This window comes from Eretmochelys imbricata, chromosome 2 (genome assembly GCF_965152235.1).
Source record: "Eretmochelys imbricata isolate rEreImb1 chromosome 2, rEreImb1.hap1, whole genome shotgun sequence".
Lineage (NCBI taxonomy): Eukaryota > Metazoa > Chordata > Testudines > Cheloniidae > Eretmochelys > Eretmochelys imbricata.
This window is the reverse complement of record NC_135573.1, coordinates 153,412,323-153,432,131: the sequence shown is the minus strand read 5'-3', so window position 1 is coordinate 153,432,131 and position 19,809 is coordinate 153,412,323. Positions and strand designations below refer to the sequence as shown.

The 19,809-nt window shown below is 38.8% G+C and overlaps 1 protein-coding gene across 2 annotated transcripts in view; it reads left to right on the top strand.

The window, feature by feature from the left end:
- ELP2 (elongator acetyltransferase complex subunit 2) overlaps positions 1-19,809 on the top strand; it is a 117,679-nt gene that overhangs the window by 33,817 nt on the left and 64,053 nt on the right. For both annotated transcript variants that reach the window (XR_013345239.1, XM_077810843.1), the window contains exons 6-8: positions 4,907-4,971; positions 16,100-16,166; positions 17,479-17,622. Coding sequence is in view for 1 of the 2 variants with exons in the window: in XM_077810843.1 (XP_077666969.1) it covers positions 4,907-4,971; positions 16,100-16,166; positions 17,479-17,622 (276 nt within the window). In the remaining variant the exon portion in view is untranslated. The remainder of the gene's footprint in view (positions 1-4,906; positions 4,972-16,099; positions 16,167-17,478; positions 17,623-19,809) is intronic.

The following is a 19,809-nucleotide window of genomic DNA, read 5'->3' as shown; positions in this document are numbered from 1 at the left end:
CCATGCAGGGGAAGGACAAATCCTGTCCCTCCCCAGCTTGGCTTATTTTGGGGAGATCAGATTTCACAGAGCAGGGCTTATTTCATGATCCATGACATGTTTTTTTACAGCTGTGAAATTGGTAGGGCCCTATGTATGACACATTTAATGGGACAAGTATAGGCATATTCATAGCTGTCTAGTTATGTGTTATTTAACTCTGACAGTTTTTTTTTTACTGTAATGCCTTCAGAGCAGACAAGTCAATTTGTTTGGTTTATGAAGTTTTCAAATCTTCTAGAACTATATACAAAATACATCGTGTAGTTTGAAAATGCTGTCATACCCTGAAGCAGTGCATTCATCAATTGAAAATGCTGTCATACCCTGGGCAGTGCAATATGAAAAGCAATATTTCCATTTTCATTCTGAATAATATTGACTCAATAGACATTTTTTCCTTAGATGTGTGAGAAGGTGGTTGTTGACATTAAGTTTACAAGGCTGGAAAATTACAATAAATTCGTGACCTGTAGTCTGAATTACTGTCAGAAATAATAAAGGGGCTGTGCTGCATATTAGTCAGGATAATGCTGTCCTAAAATTCATGCTGTGAAGCAATAGGTTAGTTCTTTGTTTATTATGGTGGTGTACATATTAGAAATTCTCTTTATAGTTCCCTAGAGAAATATATCAGTATAGCACTGTGTTTATAAATGAGAAGTAATGATTCAGACTTCAAGATTTAAAATAAAACTTGCAAACCTATAATAGTAGTTTAAAAATGAAACTCAGAATTTACTGTGCTGAGTTTTAATATCAGCCCTTTCTAAAAGTGATATTCCATGTAAGGCTTAACCTTGAAATGTAAATAACTGGATATAAAACATTTTGCTTTATTATAAAGGTACCCTTTTGTTTCCATAGTTAAGGCTGAGTTTAAGTTTGTATTTAAAGCAGGGAAACATTGTTTTTATGTGGAAATGATATAGCATATCTTCCACCACTTAAAGAACTTCCTCAAAAGGTAAAGAATGAATTTTCATATAAATCTGTTAATTGAGGTATAAGCATTTTAAAATATCCCAAAAATTCTAAAAAGGGGACAAGTCTATTATTTTTAAAACCAATGGATAAAGAAATGCTTTGGTTTTTTTTGTTTTTGTTTTTTTGTGGGTATGGGCGTGTGAAAACTGACTTGCCTCTAGACCAGTGGTTCTCCAAGCCGGTCTGCTGCTTGTTCAGGGAAAGCCCCTGGCAGGCTGGACCGGTTTGTTTACCTGCCGCGTCCGCAGGTTCGGCCTATCGCAGCTCCCACTGGCCGCGGTTCGCTGCTCCAGGCCAATGGGGGCTGCGGGAAGCGGCACAGGCCAAGGGAAGTGCTGGCCGCCCTTCCCGCAGCCCCCGTTGGCCTGGAGCGGCGAACTGCGGCCAGTGGGAGCTGCGATCGGCCGAACCTGCGGATGCGGCAGGTAAACAAACCGGTCCGGCCTTCCAGGGGCTTTCCCTGAACAAGCGGCAGACCGGCTTGGAGAACCACTGCTCTAGACTGTATCAAAAGCTCAGGCATACGATGATGAAAAATTATTAATTTGTAATTTTTGAATACTAGTTATAAATGGTTTGGTCTGTGCTGCAATAATTAATGTTCAAAATCTATCATTATGATCCAAAGTCATCTTAAAAAAAAATTCTCACTATGTTGGTGGTTGAGGAAACCTTGAAAACTTGAATAGAGTTTAAACTGGTGCAGTTAGTTGTGTTGTCTGCTTGAATCTGAAACAATACCACAGAGGCTTGGATTGCCCCTTTTTATATGAAGGTTAACTCTGAAACCTACAGGTAACTTAAATGTCATCCTTAAGGCTCACTGCTGATCTGTTTGCCAGAACCAGTCAGTTAATGTGACAGACTGAGATGACTAAGAATTTAAAACTTTAGAGGACAAAATGTCTTCGATAAATCTATGGAGCCATTATGGAGCCTCCATGACAAAGCTGTGCTGACATCTGCATCTTGCCCAAATTTTATAGTACTTACTCTTTGCATGCAGAATGACAGTTCTGAAAAATTACAAGTAATCAGCTAGCTAACTTGAGTTAGAGGCATTTAAAAATTACTCTTGAATTCTTTTGTTGAGTATAATTTCTTTGAACTTTCCAGCAAAGAAATCATCTGGCGTGTGACAGTTAAAACTGATTTATATAGATTTTGGAATTTTGAATGTTTCTTGATGTTAATTTTTTATGAACTTTTTCATAACCATAACTAATCTTGCATCAATTGCTTTGTTGGAGAATTGATACTGGAACATTCTCTGCCCAGTAAGTCATCTATGAGAAGACAACAGAAAACCCTTAATTAAAAAAAACTGTTACAGAAGAGCAAATTATATGATTCAGTGCTTCACTGGTTGACCTATGAGCAAAGAGTTGCTCTGAGCTGGTCTCCTGGACCTTGAGAATTTGTGGGAGAGTTGTTACCCTGTGGATCCCTAAGACTGCAGAACAACTCCCCTCAAGTGCTTACAGATCTTGGCAAGTCCTTTTGCCATGCAGCCTAATCACCCCTTACTAATATAAGAACTGCCATAATGGATCAAGCTGTTGGTTCACCAATCCTAGTAACTTGGGTTCTGACAAATAAATTAGAAGTGGCTCTTCATGATCTTGAATCTCAAGCTGAAAAAATGAACAAACTTTAAAAAGCTTTATAGGTTATATTTAACCTATTGTCATGATGAAAACTGACCACTTATTCCAGTGCCCATTTTCTGTTTTGTAGCCAGATTGTCATCCATTGTAGTAATTAGTTTCTTAATTCATAACTGTGTATTTTCCATTAAAACAAAATCTGTTGACTCTTTGCCAAGGAATTTATGAAAGTCCCAATTTTTTCCCACCTTTTTTATCCACTATTCTGCTGTGTTCAAAGAATTCTAATACATTAGAGAGGCATCTAGTGGTTTGTCCTTATATTATCATCTGTGCTATAATTCTGTTTTTAATGATTTCGGTCAGTTTACTTGGTGTGGTACAAAATTTAGTAACATGTAGCTTGCACAGTGCTGGGAGCCAGAGCCCAGGGCTGCATGGCTGGTGCCAGGAATAAGCGCCCGCCACTGTGTGACTGGAGCCAGCACTTGTTGCTGTGCAGCCAAGGCCAGGGGTTGGCACCCGGGGCCAGCTCCCACCACCGCGTGGCTGGAGCCTGGGAACAGAGCTGTGGGTCGGCGCTTGCTGCTATGCAGCTGGGGCAGAGGATCAGCGCCAGGGGCTGGGGCCGCATGACCGGAGCCTGAGACTGGAGCAGGGGGCCAGCACCTGCTACCACACAGCTGGAACCATGGGCCAGAGGCTGAAGCCCTGCAGCTGGAGGCCAAGGCCTCGTGGCCATACTGGGGGGAGGAGGTCAGTACCTACTGCCCCGCAGTTGGCCAGGAGCAACAAGGAGGGAGTGAGGGGGGGCTTATTTCCCCCCATCACTTCCCAGGAGGCTGTAGTGGCTGCACAAAAACCTCCTGGTCGCCACATACTCAAATGTGGCCACTGTGGCTGCAATATTGGCCTAGACAGGCCAGCATCTGTGCTTTGCTTTCTCCTCAGATGCTATAAACAGCATAATTACCCACAGTTATAAGTTACCACACAGCTCATTTCTAAATAAGCACATTTGGTGAAAGCATTACAGAGGAAGTGTATTAAAAACAGTAAGAACTTACACACATGCTAAAATGACCAGTTGGTCACCCTACCTCCGACCTTGGGGTCTGGTGCTGGTGTTAGTCCTTCCAGGTCTTTCCTAAGGATTGAGGCCCCCTTTTGACAGAAGGGCCTGTCTGTTTTCTGGATCAGAAAGAAGTTCCTGAGTCAGCTCATGCAATTTCTTTGCTTGTCTTTTGGTCTCTGGAGAATCCAGTTTGAACCAATATGCCACTCTTCAGGTGGTTGTACCTCTCTGGAGGTGTTACAACTTGAGTGCATTTGCTGAATCACCCCTTACTGTTCTTAGTTCTTGGATGACTCTGGTCCCCTCACTTACGGAATTACATACAATCTCTAAAAAAAAGAAAAGGAGTACTTGTGGCACCTTAGAGACGAACAAATTTATTTGAGCATAAGCTTTCATGAGCTACAGCCGATGAAGTGAGCTGTAGCTCATGAAAGCTTATGCTCAAATAAATTTGTTAGTCTCTAAGGTGCCACAAGTATTCCTTTTCTTTTGCGGATACAGGCTAACATGGCTGCTATTCTGAGACCAATACAATCTCTAGTCTATAATGATATGTAAACTTAATATGTTAACTATGACTGGGTTCAAAAAAGAATTAGATAAGTTCATGGAGGATAGGTCCGACAATGGCTGTTAGCCAGGATTGTCAGGGACGCAGATCCATGCTTGGCACGTTTGTAAACATCTGACTGCTAGAAGCTGGAACTGGATGACAGGGTGGATCTCTCCATAAAAGTGTCCTGTTCACTCCTTCTGAAGCATCTGGTACTGGTCACTGTCAGAAGATAGCATATTGGACTAAATGGACCATTGGTCTGACCCAGTGTGGCCATTACTTATTGTGTGTAAGATCTCCCAAAGATATTGCAGGAAATTGCCATATCTGTCACAACTGGACTTAATAGAGGTACATTGGAGACCTAAATTAGAGATACTTGCCCTTCAGCCTCCCAATATTTGTAGCAGATACTATATATGTACAATAACTTCAATTTTAGATGCTTTTAAATCTTTTACTACTTTGAAGTTCTAACTCATCTTGCATAAAGATCACAAAGTGACATAATATCCATTATATTATTCAGTTATATTTATGGTTTCATCTTGTGCCCATTTTTTCTTTTACTAAAGATCACAGAATGCTAAAGTTACAAGATTTAATAACAAACACTTAATTTTTTTTCTCTTTTTGCAGTTCCAATATTAGCTTGTGGTGGCGATGACTGCAGAATTAATTTGTATATTCAACAGAATGGGGAGGTAATTATTGTTTCATATCCTGTCTTGAAGTAAAATACTCATTTTTTTCTGCTTCATTTCTTTTGATGTGCACTGCTATTCTTTTTGGCTTCTTCTATAACTGCTATCTCTCCCTAGATAGTCATCACATAATAACAGCTTTATTTAAATTCTGTTTCAGATATTCAGTTTTCCTGCATAGCTAATAACGGCTGACACCAAGAAGGCTGAGGTGTTTAATGCCTATTTTGGTTCTGTCTTAACTAAAACAGTTAGTTGTGATCAGATGCTTAGCACATTTAATACTAACAGCAAGTGGCAAGTAACACAGTCCAGAATAGGGGGGAAAAGTGTAAGGCTTGATGAAATTCACCCTAGGGTACTTAATGAACTAGTTGGAACAATTCTCAGAACTGTTAACAATTATCTTCAATAGTGGGTGAGGTCCCAGAGGATGGGAGAAGGACAAACATAGCACCTATCTTTAAAAAGGGAAACAGAGATAACCTGGAAATGTATAGATGTGAGCCTAATTTAGATGCTTGGAAAGACAGTGGAACAAATTATTAGACAGTTTGTAAGCACCTAGAGGATAACAGGGTGATAAGGAATAGACAACATGGATTTTTTGGGAACAAATCATGCCATACCAACCTAATTTCCTTCTTTGACAGGTTACTGCCCTAGTGGATAGGAGGGAAATGGTAGATGTGGTATTTTGATTTTAGTGAAGCTTTTAACACAGTCCAATATGACATTCTCATAAACAAACTAGAGAAATGTGGTCTAGGGGAACTTACTGTAAGGTGGGAGCACAACTGGTTGGAAAACCATGCTAAATAAAAAGTTTTATTAATGGTTCTCTGTGAAAGTGGGAGGACTTAGTGGGGTCCTGCAGGGGTCTGTCCTTGGTCTGATGCTAGTCTATTTTCATTAATGACTTGAAAAATGGAGTGGAGGGTATACTTACAAAATTTGCAGATGGCACCTGGGAGAGGTTGCATGCATTTTTGGAGAACAGGATTAGAATTCAGAAGGACTTTGGTAAATTTCAGAATGGTCTGAAATCAACAAGATGAAATTCAATAAAGACAATTGCAAAGTACTACACTTAAAAATCCAGCATACAACTAAAAATGTAGAATAACTGGCTAGTTGGATAGTACTGCTGAAAAGCATCTGAGGATTATAGTGGATGAGAAACTGAACATGAGCCAAAAGTGTGGTGCAGTTGCAAAAAAGGCTGCTGTCATTCTGGGCTTTATTAATCAAGAATCCTCAAACCTTCTTGTCAACTGTCTAAATGGGCCATCTTGATTATCACTACAAAAGTTTTTTTTCCCCTGCTGATAATAGCTCATCTTAATTAATTAGCCTCTTACAGTTTGTATGGCAACTTCCACCTTCTCTGTATGTGTGTGTATGTATGTATATATATATATATATATATATCTCTCATCTTACTATATGTAAATTTGTTAGTCTGTAAAGTGCCACAAGTACTTCTGTTAACAGGAGTGTCATATGTAAGACACAGAAGGTAATTGTTTCACTTAGCAGTGGTGAGGTCTCAGTTGGAGTATTGTGGCCAGTTCTGGGTGCCATACTTTAAGGAAAGATGTGGACAAAGTCGAGAGAGTCCAGAGGTGACCATCAAAAATGATAAAAGACTTAGAAAGCCTGACTTACGAGTAAAGGTTAACAAAAAATGGGCATGTTCAATCTTGAGAAGAGACTGAGGGAGGAACTGATAACACTCTTCAAATATGTTGAGGGCTGTTATAAAGAGCATGGAGATCAGTTGTCCTACCTTCAGTGGACTTGGAGAAGAAGTGTAATGGGCTTAATATAGAGAGCAAAGGAGTTTTAGATTAGATATTAGGAAAAAGTTTCTTACTATAAGGATAATTAAGCACTGGAATGGGTTACCAATGAAGGTTGTGGAAACCTTATAATTGGAGGTTTTTAAGGACAGGCTGGACGAACACCTCTCAAAGATGGTCTAAGGTCCTGCCTTTGCACAGGGAGGGATGGACTAAGGTGATCTCTTGAGGTCCCTTCCAGCCCTACATTTCTATGATTTCTTGGGTAATCATGAAATACAGATATGTCAGTTTCACACATGGAAATCTCAGGGTTTTTTTAAACATTTCTCTTTATGAAAAGAAAACCTACCTCAGACCAACCATTGAAATAAAGTAATTATGCATCTCTTTCCTTAAGGAGTATCCATGCATTTAGTATATCATTTGAAAAATAACTTCCTCAATTGAAAATGTAAATATCGTAGTCTAATTAGAATTGCATTATTACTCTTTTTGGAATTTGGCATTTCCCGCTAAAATTGCCTTCTTTGCTGAGTGCTTCTGAAAGTTCAAAAGAACCTTTGAAGCACTTGATATCCAGCAAGTTGTGACCCGTGTTCAGTATGTGTGAAAAGTACTGTGTGACATTTGGAACATGGAAACTTTTAATTTTTCATATAGTTAACTATCAAAAGTATTCAAATGAGGCTATGGGATGGAGCTCTAATTATGTATCTGAATTTTTAGCTCCTATCAAAACTTAAAAATGTTTGTGTCCCTCTGGCTTTTGGGAACTTTTTTTTTAATTTCTTCCATTGACAAGTCATTCTGGCAAGGTCCCCCAAACATGTGGTGATAATTTTTTTTATATATCTGTTGTGATAGGCATTAGAGACTAAATAAAAAAAGTTTCTCTGATATGCACAACTTACAGTCCAAGGCCTTGTTTACAATAAATTCAGACCTATAATTCACCCTTTGGGCAGCTCTACTGGGGTGAATTCTGGGTCTGAATTTGCTAGTGTGTATATACACACAGAATGAAAGATTTGGGAAAGCTGTGGCTAAAATGCTAATTTTTTGTTGGTGATGCTGCTGCATTGTGGCCAAGAATTTCAAAAGTGATTTTATTTTGTGCCTCAATTTTTGGGTGCCTAACTTAAGATAACTTAAAGGTACTTGATTTTCAGAAAGTGCTGATCAACTATTCTTTGAAAATCAAGCCTCTTCAGAGTCTGGATTTACATCTTCAGAGTCTGGATTTGAAGATACTTTAAACTCAGTTCTTCTGGAGCTTGGGGGAGGATCCCTGGTTTCAGATCTCAAGTGATAAAATCCTGAAGCAATATCCACTTGAAAATTTTGGGGTGTGTTGTATGCTGGTTGGGTTAGCTGCTCAGCATTAGGGCTAAAGAGGTCCATTGCAACTAAAGTTCAAAAACTTGGCTCATACCATATCCAATTTGACACCATTGGTAATAAGCCATTCTACACTCCTTACAGTCATGAAATGACATGGCTGAGGCAGTAAAGAAAAGGTTCAGAATATACTTGTGAATGTAGGATTACATTCTGGGCGATATCCACTGTTTCTGTTTTTGGGCCCTCATAGAGTGGCCATTATTACTAAAACACAGTTTCAAAGTTACTTGAAACATAACCAATTTTCTTACATTTGTTTAAGTGCAAAGTTGCAGGGTTTAGAATAAGTGTCGCCGCCCCCCCCCCCCACATGCCCCTCCATCCAAAAAGCACGAGAATCTATGAACACCCAGTTGAACCTGTATGTTCCTTCTTAAAAGTATTTGTAACTTTAGGTAATTAATGAGATGCAATCAAATGCAATTTTTTTCAGAGTAACATTTTGTCATTTTTTTTCTAAAACTCAATGTAAATTTAATATTTTTAAAGGTTTTCTACCAATAGCTTGTCCTTTTTCTCACTCCTTCATTCCATTAAGACCCACTGTTACCTTCAGCTTCCTTTTTCATCCAGGTGTAGTCCAGTCATCAATTCCTGCCCACCAGCCCCAGTGTTAGCACTGTACATTAGAAGAAACCTAATTCAGTATATTAGGCGACATTTAAACTTGTATTTACTGGTCAGTTCCTCCTCTTTCCTTTCTTTGTTTTGTGTTTCAAGAGCTTAACATTTTATACAAAGTGAGGGTGGTCCCCATTTTGATAGTGAACACAAATTAATTTTAAGAATGGTGATCTGGACCTAAATTCACATACTTTATTTAAAAAAACAAACATCTTTTTGATCTGTATTTTAAAAGCATCTCTCACTCTCTCCTCTCTATTTCTGTTCCTTGACCTACTACCAGCTCTGCAGATAGTTCCCCCTTCACTTCTATGTTTTCTCTTTCATTTCATTTCGTATTTATCTGAATAAAATGTTACACCTCATCCTGTCTCCTTTCGGGTTAATTTGGTGTGGAAGATTGAGTTTACAGACACTGCCTCCTCCCCTAGCCAGTAAAGATCCTTCACCCTTCCCAGTCAATAGTGACTCTTTGGTGTTGAACCATCCCCCACAGATTATCATCATAAGAAAAAAAAAGTTTTGTGTGTGGGAGGGTGGAGGACAGGTTGATAAAGGAAAGTTCAGATAAACCCTAAAAGGGGATTGTTGTCATACTCTTGAGCAAGGTGAAATCTCTTCAGCTTCAAGTAATAAAATTCATGCTGAAAGCAGTCTGAATATACTTATTCCTAAAGTCAATTAGGTTTTTGAGTGTGAAGGGTCAGATGTGAAATCCTTGAAGACTCTTGTACCAAGAAATCTCTTGTAGGATGAAAGAGTATAGGGGAAACTACTGTTTCTTTTTTTGAGAGCCTTTGAAAGAATGTGTTGATTCAGAATTGTTGCTCCCAGGGAAGAAAAGTTATATATCTCTTCCTGCATCAGCATTCTTACAAGGCCTGTCAAGAGAAACTTAAGGAAAACAAAAACAATGAGGAGTTCTTGTGGCACCTTAGAGACTAACAAATTTATTTGTGCAACAGTATCTAAAAAATTTCAAAATTTGCATAAAGTTCTTTTTAGTCAAAATGGAACCAGATTGTTGGCATGTAAAATAAATGAGTTTGGAGAAATGGCTCAACTAAAAGCTGGGCGGAAAGCCGGCAGGAGCTGAAATGCGCACAAGTTGGAAAGAGACATTTGTTAAAGATGTGGGTAGTACAATGGTATCTGTGTATTCAATAAAGCGTAGAGTGAAAATACCACTACACTAGAGCAGAGACAGGATAAGAACACAGAGGTACATTCCACAAAATTAGCTTGGTGTTGGATCAAGGAGTTAAATAGAAACAGACATGTAGGCAAGAATAAAAGCGAGAAGTGGCTGTGTGCCAAGGCAAGAATTTTAAAAGCAAAATTAGGTATCACAGAAATGTGGCAGAGTGATCAAAAACAGCCATCTATTGTAACTATACAGAAAATAGAGAATAGGCTAGAGATGTTGAGGAGTAGTGCTATCTATATATTTGTGATTCCATAGAATTTAATGAGCTTAAAAATCCTGAATGGAGACTACTACAGAAGTGAATCTATATTGATACAAATCCCAAACTGTAAAAATATAAATATATTAGTAGGTGTTACTTCCAGCTTCCATATCAAGCAAAGGAAACTGAGCACTCAGTACTGAGAGAGATCAGTCAGGCAGTAAAATCCAACAAAACAATAAAGTGGGACTTTAACTGCCCATATAGAAACTGGTCAAATGGCATAACAGGACAGTTTAGAGAAACCATTTCTTGACACTTCAAATGATTGCTTCTTTCAACAACTAGTTCTAGGGCATAAGCTATTAATTTGCACACAAGAACTAATTCAAGAAGTGATGGTAGCTAAACTATGCTGAAATAGTGACAATAGTATGATTAGGTTTAACATTCAAACAGCAGGTAGAGTACTAAAAAGTGACACTAATCTTTAGAAAAAATATTTAAATAAAATGAGGTTAGTCAAAAGGCTATTTGTGCAAATTGAAATCCTTCAAAATTTGGAATTCTTCCCATAGCTTAGCCAATGAACAGGAGTATAAATTACAGCAGTTATTAAAGAAGAGGAAAGTTAGAAGGGCCAAAATGAAATTCAAAAAGTAAATTGCTAAAGGTGTAAAAACAAACATGAGATTCTTTAAGTATATTGGAAGCAGGAAGCCTGCAAATGAATTGGTGGGTCCACTAGATCCTCAAGGGTTAAACTGAGCAATTCAAGAAGATAAAACCATTGCTGAGCAGCTAAATGATTTCTTTCCATCAGTCTTCATTAGTGAGAAAATTGGTGAAATTCTTACCCCAGACCTAATTTTCCTGGTAACAAAAATGAGGTACTCTCTGAGGTGACAGAAGAAGAGGAGTTGGAGCATGCTGATAATGTAAAATGCAGTAAATCATCAGGCCCAGGTGGTGTACATCCAAGAGATCTGAAGGAGCTTAAGTATGAAGCAACTGAGTTGGTAACACAAATTGGTAATTTTTCATTAAACAGTTACTCTTCCAGAGTATTGGAAAGTAGCAAATGTTTTATTCATGTTTAAAAAAGTCTCGATAGATGATCAGGAAAATGAGAAATCTGTAAGCCTTGCTGTCTGTCTGTACCAGGCAAATCAGTTGAATTGATAGTTTAAAAACAATAACAAAACATCTGGAAGATCATGATCTTCCAGATATTTAATGAGCTTGGATTCAACAAAGAAAAATTGTTTCACTAGTCTCTTAGAATTATCTGAGTGTGTCAGTAAAGTAGTGAATAAAAGAGAACCAGTTGGCTTAATTTATTTAGTCCTCCAAAAGGCCTTTGATAAGGTCCATAGGAAGAGGCTACTAAAAAAGTTAAGAGTAGTTATGGGTGAGAGGCAAAGTACTGTTTTTGTTTTTTATCAAAAACTGGACAGGAGACAAAGCAAAGAATAGGAGTAAGTCAACTTTAATCATGGCAAAAAATTTAACATCAGGGTGCCTCAAGGTTCCATATTATGTCCTGTGTTTAATATATTAAAACAGTTATTGGAAAGGGTCATTAATAGGTAGCAAAATTTGCATATGAGACACAGTTATTTGTGTTATTCAGGACCAGAGAAGACCATGAGGCTCTTCAGAGAGACTTAAACAATTTGGGTGAATGGGCAACATGATGACAAATAATATTCAGTGTCGTGAAATGCAAAGTAATGCACATTGGAGGGAAAATTATAACTACTCATGCACATAACAGGATTCCAAATTAACTCTATCAACCCAAGAAAGGGGCCAGGATCATCACTGTAGACAGTTCAGTGAAAATCTCCGCTCAATGTGCAACTGCAGTCAAAAAAGCTAACAAGACATTAGGAATGGGATGAAGAATAATAATGAAAACACTAATTCCTTTATATAATTCAGTGACGTAACCTCACTTAGAATGCTGTGTGAAGTACTGGACACTCCATTTCAAAAAGAGTATTAAGGAACTGAAGGGGATTCAGTGAAGAATGATAAGAATGATCAAAAGCTCGTTAAATTCCAGTGTGAAGAGAAACAATCCCAATCTGGAGACATATAAGAGGGAACACAATAAAAATATATAAAATTACAGAGAACATAGATCGGGAGCTTCTGTTCTCCCTGTCTTATAAAGCTGTAACAAGGCAAAATTCAGTGAAATCAGAAGTTGGCAAATTAAAAACAAAGAGTGAAAAATTTTCCTCCACAGTATGTAATTAAACTAGAACTCATTGCCACAGGAAGTCATTGAGACCAAGAACATAATGAGATTCAAAAAGTGAATGGATATTTATACAGATATTAAGAATATCCAGATTTGTCATAATCAGTGACAGTACAAATTTTGGAAACGCCATTAAACCTTGAGCTTCTGAGCTTAAGCCAATCTCTAACTATTAGAGATCAGAGTGAGACCTATATGAGGGACAGATTATTCCACATCTGCCTACTGCGGGGTTCTTAAGCAATCCTCTGAAGCATCTGGTTCTGGCCACTCTATGAGACAGGGTGCTAGTCTGGGTGGACCATGGTTCTGCTCCAGTATGGCAATTCCTATGTTCCTACATTTTTATTTTATTTTTTGTATAACATGTTTTCTTGTAATATCACTGGATTCACTTCATAGTCTTTTATCTGATCCACAGTGGCCAGAAAGCACATCTTGTAGTCCTGGGATAAGGATGACATCTCGATCATATCTCATTTGGTGGTCAGAAGTTAGATACAGCTTTCTAAAAAGCTTTGGATCTTAGCAAGTTCTCTGTATTTCAAGAGCATTTTTCCTACTGGTAAGATCTTCAAAGCTTTTGGAAACATCAGAAGTAGTAATCATGAAAGTGTAACTACATGTGATGGCAGACAACATCCTGGATGCCTCACAATCAAGGTTCAGACCAGGGCACAGCACAGAGACAGCTCTAATGATGCTAAAAGGCTACTTTCTTATAGCCATGAACACAGGCAAAATCTCCATACTTGTGCTGTTGGACCTCTTTGCAGCTTTTCACATAGTAGACCACAAGATACTGTTAACCTGCCTACGTGATGTAACAGGAGTAGATTGCTGTGATAATACCTTTCCAGCAGAGCTAAGAGAATGATGAGTTGTCCTCTCTAAAAACCCTCACTTCTTCTATATCTACATCAGACCACTGAAGAGATAGTGAGACACCGTCAGGTTTTGCTGCCAACAACACAATAACTCACTTGTGTATCTCATCCTGAACTGATGCAATTACCACCACTACAAAACTGTGATAATGCCTACAAGCAATCAGCGCTTGGATAAAAAGCAACTGGCTGAAGCTAAATCCAGGCAAGATGGTGATGGTTGGAAAGGGGAAGTGCCGTAAAAAACTGATGTAGATGTTGCCTCCGCTTTCCATTGAAGGCATTCATTCGTCAACGTGATGTGAAGCCTCAAAGTCCAACACGAAGTATCAGTGTTTAAAAATGCTTTCTTTCACCTCCAACTTGCCAGGAAATTTTTCCTTTCCTTCTAGACAAGGATCTGGCCACAGTGATTCATGCATTTGACATCTCTGGTCTGGATAACTGTAACTCGCTGAACTTGATGCTGAATGTGAAAACCATGCTCAGGCTCAGGCTATTATGGTTTAACATTAAATGTATTAAGTCACTGAAAACTTTTGAAAATCTGACTAGGAAAATTTTTTCGTGTAAATTTGATTTCTCACAGGGACTCAGCAGGCATTCCTTCTGCCAGTTTGGAGTAATGGCTTTCTTGGGCCAAGTAATGGCTTTCTGAAAATCTAAATACACTATATCCACTGGATCTCCTTTGTCTGCATGCTTGTTGACCCCCTCAAAGAATTCTAGTAGATTGGTGAGGCATGATTTCCCTTTACAAAAACCATGTTGACTATTTCCCAGCAAATTATGTTCATCTATGTGCCTGTTCCTGTGTAGCCTCCCCAGGTCTCTATTAACCCCATCTCTACCAGTGTGGGGCAGATGTCCAATCACAAGCACCATACTAGCCAATGGAGATGTCAAGAAAGAAGTGACATCAAAGATAGGAAGGGTATCCACAACATTCACTAAACTCAATAACATTTGGAAATCAGAGAGAGACCGTACCAGACAAAACCTAAAAAATTTCAGCTCAAATGTAATCTCAGTGCTAACATATGGCTGTGTCAGCTGAAGAGCTTCCAATACAACATATAGAAAATTAGATGTCTTTTTAAAATAAGTGCTATAAAAGTTTCTGGGCATTAGATGGAGGGACTTTATTACCAACACAGATATCGGAGAAAGTGCCAATCTGCAGCTTGTCTCCACTAGCATTAGGAGTAAGTGTTGGACATATTTGGGGCATGTACTCTGGTTGCCAATACGCAGACTCCCACATGAAGCTGTCAAGTGGTAACCAATTGGGTGGTCTCATTTCCTCACTCCAAGGGAAACCTTAAGAAGAACCGTTAGCTGGGAGGATGGAACAGTCAAACTCAACACCATAGAGCAGATGGAAACAGCAGCTAATGATAAAGAGGGATGGAAGAAACTAGTTTCCGCTCTGTGTGCCAACATTGTCATGAGAAGGATATAATATATAATATCTGGGGTGCCTGAGGAAGCTAGGTCTGCCCAGGTTACCATCACAGGCTGGTAGGGGCTTTAGGGAAGACAGAACAGCATGTTAGCTGTTTTAAAAATCCTTTTTCTTGAAATGCTTTGTTCCCACTGGTCAGTAAGCAATACGTTAATTTTAAGAAGGCTATCTGCTCACTATGTTCACCACTGATCACAGACTCTCAAAGGTAAGAACTGCAGGTGGTGAATCCAGTTGAACATGCTGGGAAATGCAGTTGATAACACTGGGTACTGTAGTCCAGGAGCATGGGCTAAGAGTGGGAGAATTGCAGAATTCCACCCCAGAAGAGGTAGTGGTGGCCTGAGACCTTAGGGGGCACAGAAAGGGGACAGAGATGCAACAAGCTCTGTAACACTGACAAGTATTTTATAGGTTCTCTTCTGTGTTGGAAGTTACCTCCTGGGCTTGTGCTATAGTTACTGCCCTGTTGTTGAGTAATCATTTAGGTGTTAAAAAAAAATCTAACAAAAACATTGCCTCTGTGAGTGCTGGTGGGTATAAATTCCCCAATTGAGTAGTCAGATTGTTGGATTCCCTGTTATGAATAGACAAATTTATAGTTAAGAATAAAATTTTCCAATTTGGAGTGTTTTCAAAAGTCTTTTCAGTGACTTAATGCTTTTTATCTAGACATCTATGTAATGTTAAGGCTGTGAATTGTAAAGACAGAAAAGCAAAGAAATATTGATTAGTGGGTGAAGACGATTACAGGAATGTCAAAGACTATGTAGGTAGTCATCCCTTTTATTGGGTATGTGTACATATCAACATAATAAATATAAACAATTATGGTTAATGGCCCTGCTGCTGTTTCACTCAGACAAAACTCCTGTTGAAGTCTCGTAAGTGTAGGATTGACAGAGGTTACAGTATTTGCAATTTTTTTTCCAAAATATTTAAAAAAGAAAAGAAAAAGTTTGTAGGGAGAAAACCCCACCTATTTTTCACCCACCTTTCTTGTTTAGATAGTGGGACAATAACTGAGATGAGCTGATCTGCTAGAGTTACTCCTTGGCTATGGCCTCATCAGAAGGGCCCATACAAGAACATGGTATTGAACAATAAGGCCTTGTTCTTCAGGTACTGATCATCCAGTTAATAGGAGTTGCAGGTGGTCAGCACATCTGAAGAGCAGGAGTTAATTGTCCAAAGGCAGATGTATGGTATGTAAGACTAATGGACATTGAAGTTCTGACTTCTGTGATGTAATGGTGATTTCTTTTTAGTTTCAGAAAACACTAATACTCTATGGCCATGAAGATTGGATAAGAGGCATTGAATGGGTCGTCTGTGGTCAGTATGAAAGTCCAATAAAATATTTAATGAGGCAGAGAGTTGAAGATTAGAAGAGAAAAACCAACCATCTGATCTCCATTTTTAATCCCATTCATTTGTTAGATCGCAGTTCCCAGTCCAATGGAAGGTTGATGTCATTGCATGGATTAGACGTTAGGTGGAGAAATATTTTAGCATAGCACTGCCATTTTACTCCAGTATTAGCTATTCTCTGATATATTTATATTCTCTGATACTTCTGTATATTTGCTGTAGATCTTTTTTTAGATGGCACCTCTGATTATGATCTATGTGGGTCACTTTACAGAACAACATTCCTCAGACTAAATAAAGTATAATGCAAAGTAATACAGAAATTGAATTGTCTCAGGTAGCCAGAATACCGGGATGCCTTGCAGGTCTTTATGCTAATACCACAATGGTGTGGTTATTTCCTGCACTCCGATTGCAGTGGGATTGGTTTGCATTTGTATATTTCTCAACCACCCAGTATGCAAATCTCTTTATAACCATTGTTTTCCCTGCATCCATCACCTTGTCTTGCCCTGCCTGGTTTTTAGTGTATCAGTTTTAGTGGTATTTGAACTCAAACAAATATGCTTGACTCAGCAACTTGCTCCTTGTCAACCCTGTGGTCCTTGTTCCTGAGAATGATGAGTCAGCCCCACTTTATTTTTAAAAATTAAATTAATTTTAGGAACTTCCTTGCCTCCTCTTTCTCCCCTTGTAAGAACAGCACAAATTGGTGGGAGACTCCACTACTCATATTCAGCCTTTGAATAACTGATTACAAACGTTACTCACTTTGTAGAAAATGTAGGAGAGAGGCAACAGGAGGAAGGGAGTTCTTAAAATGTATTAATTTAAAAAGATATTCAAGAGCGGGGACTTATCCTTCCTAAGCAACATGGAGGGTGAAAAGGTCAAGGGTGTAGGAGTGAGAAGCACATCTCAGAAGAGTAACTTGTGGGTTTTCTCCCTAAGTCAATAACCAATGTATCCTGGACTGTTGAACTGTGAGGCTGAAGTTTTAATATTGTAAATCCCAGGATATGGCTGTTACCATGTAAGTGAGGCAGGACCCATTAGTGTGTTCTAATTTGCTTGGTTGTGTTAAAATGTTAGAATGAGTTGACACTGGAATAGAGGGAACAATCGTGTTCATAATACTGTTTGCAGAGAGAAAAATAAAATATGTATGGTGTGATGAAGGGTGATAAGAATGAAATAAGTTAACCTTGATAAGTCAGAACGAAAAGGTATGTGACTTAACATTTTTATTTTTACTGTGTGTTATTTTTTTAAACAGGTGGGGATCTTTTCTTAGCAAGCTGTGCGCAAGATTGTCTGATAAGAATCTGGAAAGTGCAGGCAAAATCAACACCATCTGTGGAAGTCAAAGATGATGACTCTATAAGGCTGAAGGAGAACATTTTTACTATGAAAAATAAAAGTGAGTAACAACTGAAATGCTCTCTCTGTAGCTATTCCTTCTTCCAGCCAGTGTAGTGGTTATTGCTTTCAGTAGGGATAATAGGAATTCTGTCTGTTATAATTTTATTCCTATGCTAGAGGAATTTAAGACAAATTCAGTTACAATAACGCTTGCTCCTCAGCAGCAAAAAATATAGTAAATGTGTTTGTGTTTTAGAAGCATTGACTATGTACAGTGTCTGGTTTATTGCAGAAATAGTACATCAGCAAAAGAATCTCAATAGAGGCCTTCTGTTAAACTGTAAATATTCGAACCGTAGCCTATGGTTTTAAGGCATGTATTTGTTCCACCTGTAGTAAACTGTTGGTTACACAGTTTCTCTCCAGTTATCAGACAAATGTGCGTCTTAAAGGTTTTTTTAAATTAATAAGATTAATAAGTCTTTCCTATTAATAAGATTTAATTACACATGTGCCTTTAAAGGTGAAAAGAGAGAATTGTATGTATTTATTACTTCAATATTTTTTGGATAATTTAACAGGCTGTTATATGTAAAGATGAAATAATGTCACAGAGGTCATGCAAGGCAGCTCTCAGCCACAGCTCCCAGCCACTGGCCCTGCAGCTCCGAGCTGCCTTGTGTGGAGGGAGTGTGTCCCCTCCCCCCCCCCCATCGTTTTTTGTAAAAGTCACAGACAGGTAGCCTTCTGTGTTTTCACTTTTTACTGATTTTTCACTGATAAGTTACCAGGTTTTTTTATTAAAGGAGTTCAGTTTTTACAGATTTACACCCACTTATCAATCCACTGAGTACTTTTTCGGGGACTTATTTTTGTTAAACATTAAAACTTTACGCGATTGTTGTGTCCTGCAGCTCTGAGATTGAAGCAGTTCCTCAGTGTAAAACACAAAACGCACACACGGTGGAGGTCGGAAGATCAAACTGTTAATATTGCACTATGATTGGCTCACAAAGAGATGCTGCCTGCCTATTTCTTTGTGTCTGTTTAGTGTGGTGCTGAATTTAAACAATCAATTCTCCATAAAGATATATGTCCACCCAGTTACCTCTTTAGTGCCAAACGCCTTACAGGATTGGATGGATCGCCACACAGCCAGTCCTGTCCTTTCTATAGGTGGCTCCAGACTACCCCCAAAATTTCTTCTCCCCTCTCCAGGGCTCCCAGGGGAGAGTATCTCACTATTGACAGGCTAGCTCTTCTTCCCAGGCTTCCTCTTGTCAATTGTTTGACTCTTCCCGTTCCTCTGAGCAGGAATGCCTGCAATCCTTCCCCAAACCAACGAGGCCCTCTGTTGTTCTACATAATGTCTCTCCTCTCTCCTTCTGGGTTGCTTAGCAGATTGAGTCTGCCCTTGGCTCCCTCTTCCTACCAGGGGCAGTGTGTATCTCTCTGAACTACCAGCATGCTGAGCCCCAGGAACCTAGGTAAGCTTGTTGGGGCTTACAGATAGATAAGGTAAAAAGGTAAACGTGGAGGGAAGATGCAGATCTATGCCTGAATACCAACAAGAAAATCAGTGCTTAAAAATTTTCAAGAAAACTAAAGATGGGAGTGAAGAGGATGCATTGTGCTGCGAGTACTGCAGCATTGAGGTTAGTGCTCATGCTGACAGAACAAAGGAACACGTTGAAAGTAAGCGACACAAGAAGCTTAAAGAAGAAAGCGAACTTTGGGATGAACAGTCAATATCAGGCGCTTTCACTGGGCTTTAATGAAAGAGAGGACACAGCACAATTGTGTCAATGAATTTGTGTGTGCTCTTTGTGTCTCTGTGTTCTCTATTAATTGCAAAGGGGCCTGTTGGTGACTTTGTGCAACAATACTGTCCAGCAGCCAAACCCTTCCTAATGCAGACAACCTCACTCATAAGTAACTGAAAGAAAATGACAATGCTTTAATATCTAAACTGATGGAAATGTGGCACTTAGTCTGACTTTTGACAAGTCTCCTAATGCTTTGGACCATCTGATTCTTGTTCTTCTGTTTTTCTTTTTGATTTCAAAGCGTATAAACCTGCATTGTTTTGTGTTGATGTGACATTCATTCCCTCTGCTGACAGCCAGTTTGTTGATGCCGCAATAACTGACACATTTGAGATGTACCAACTAACTTGGGGAATGTAGCTATAACTAACACAGATTCTGCTTTCTACATGGCTGAGTTTGCCTGGGAAATTTAACTC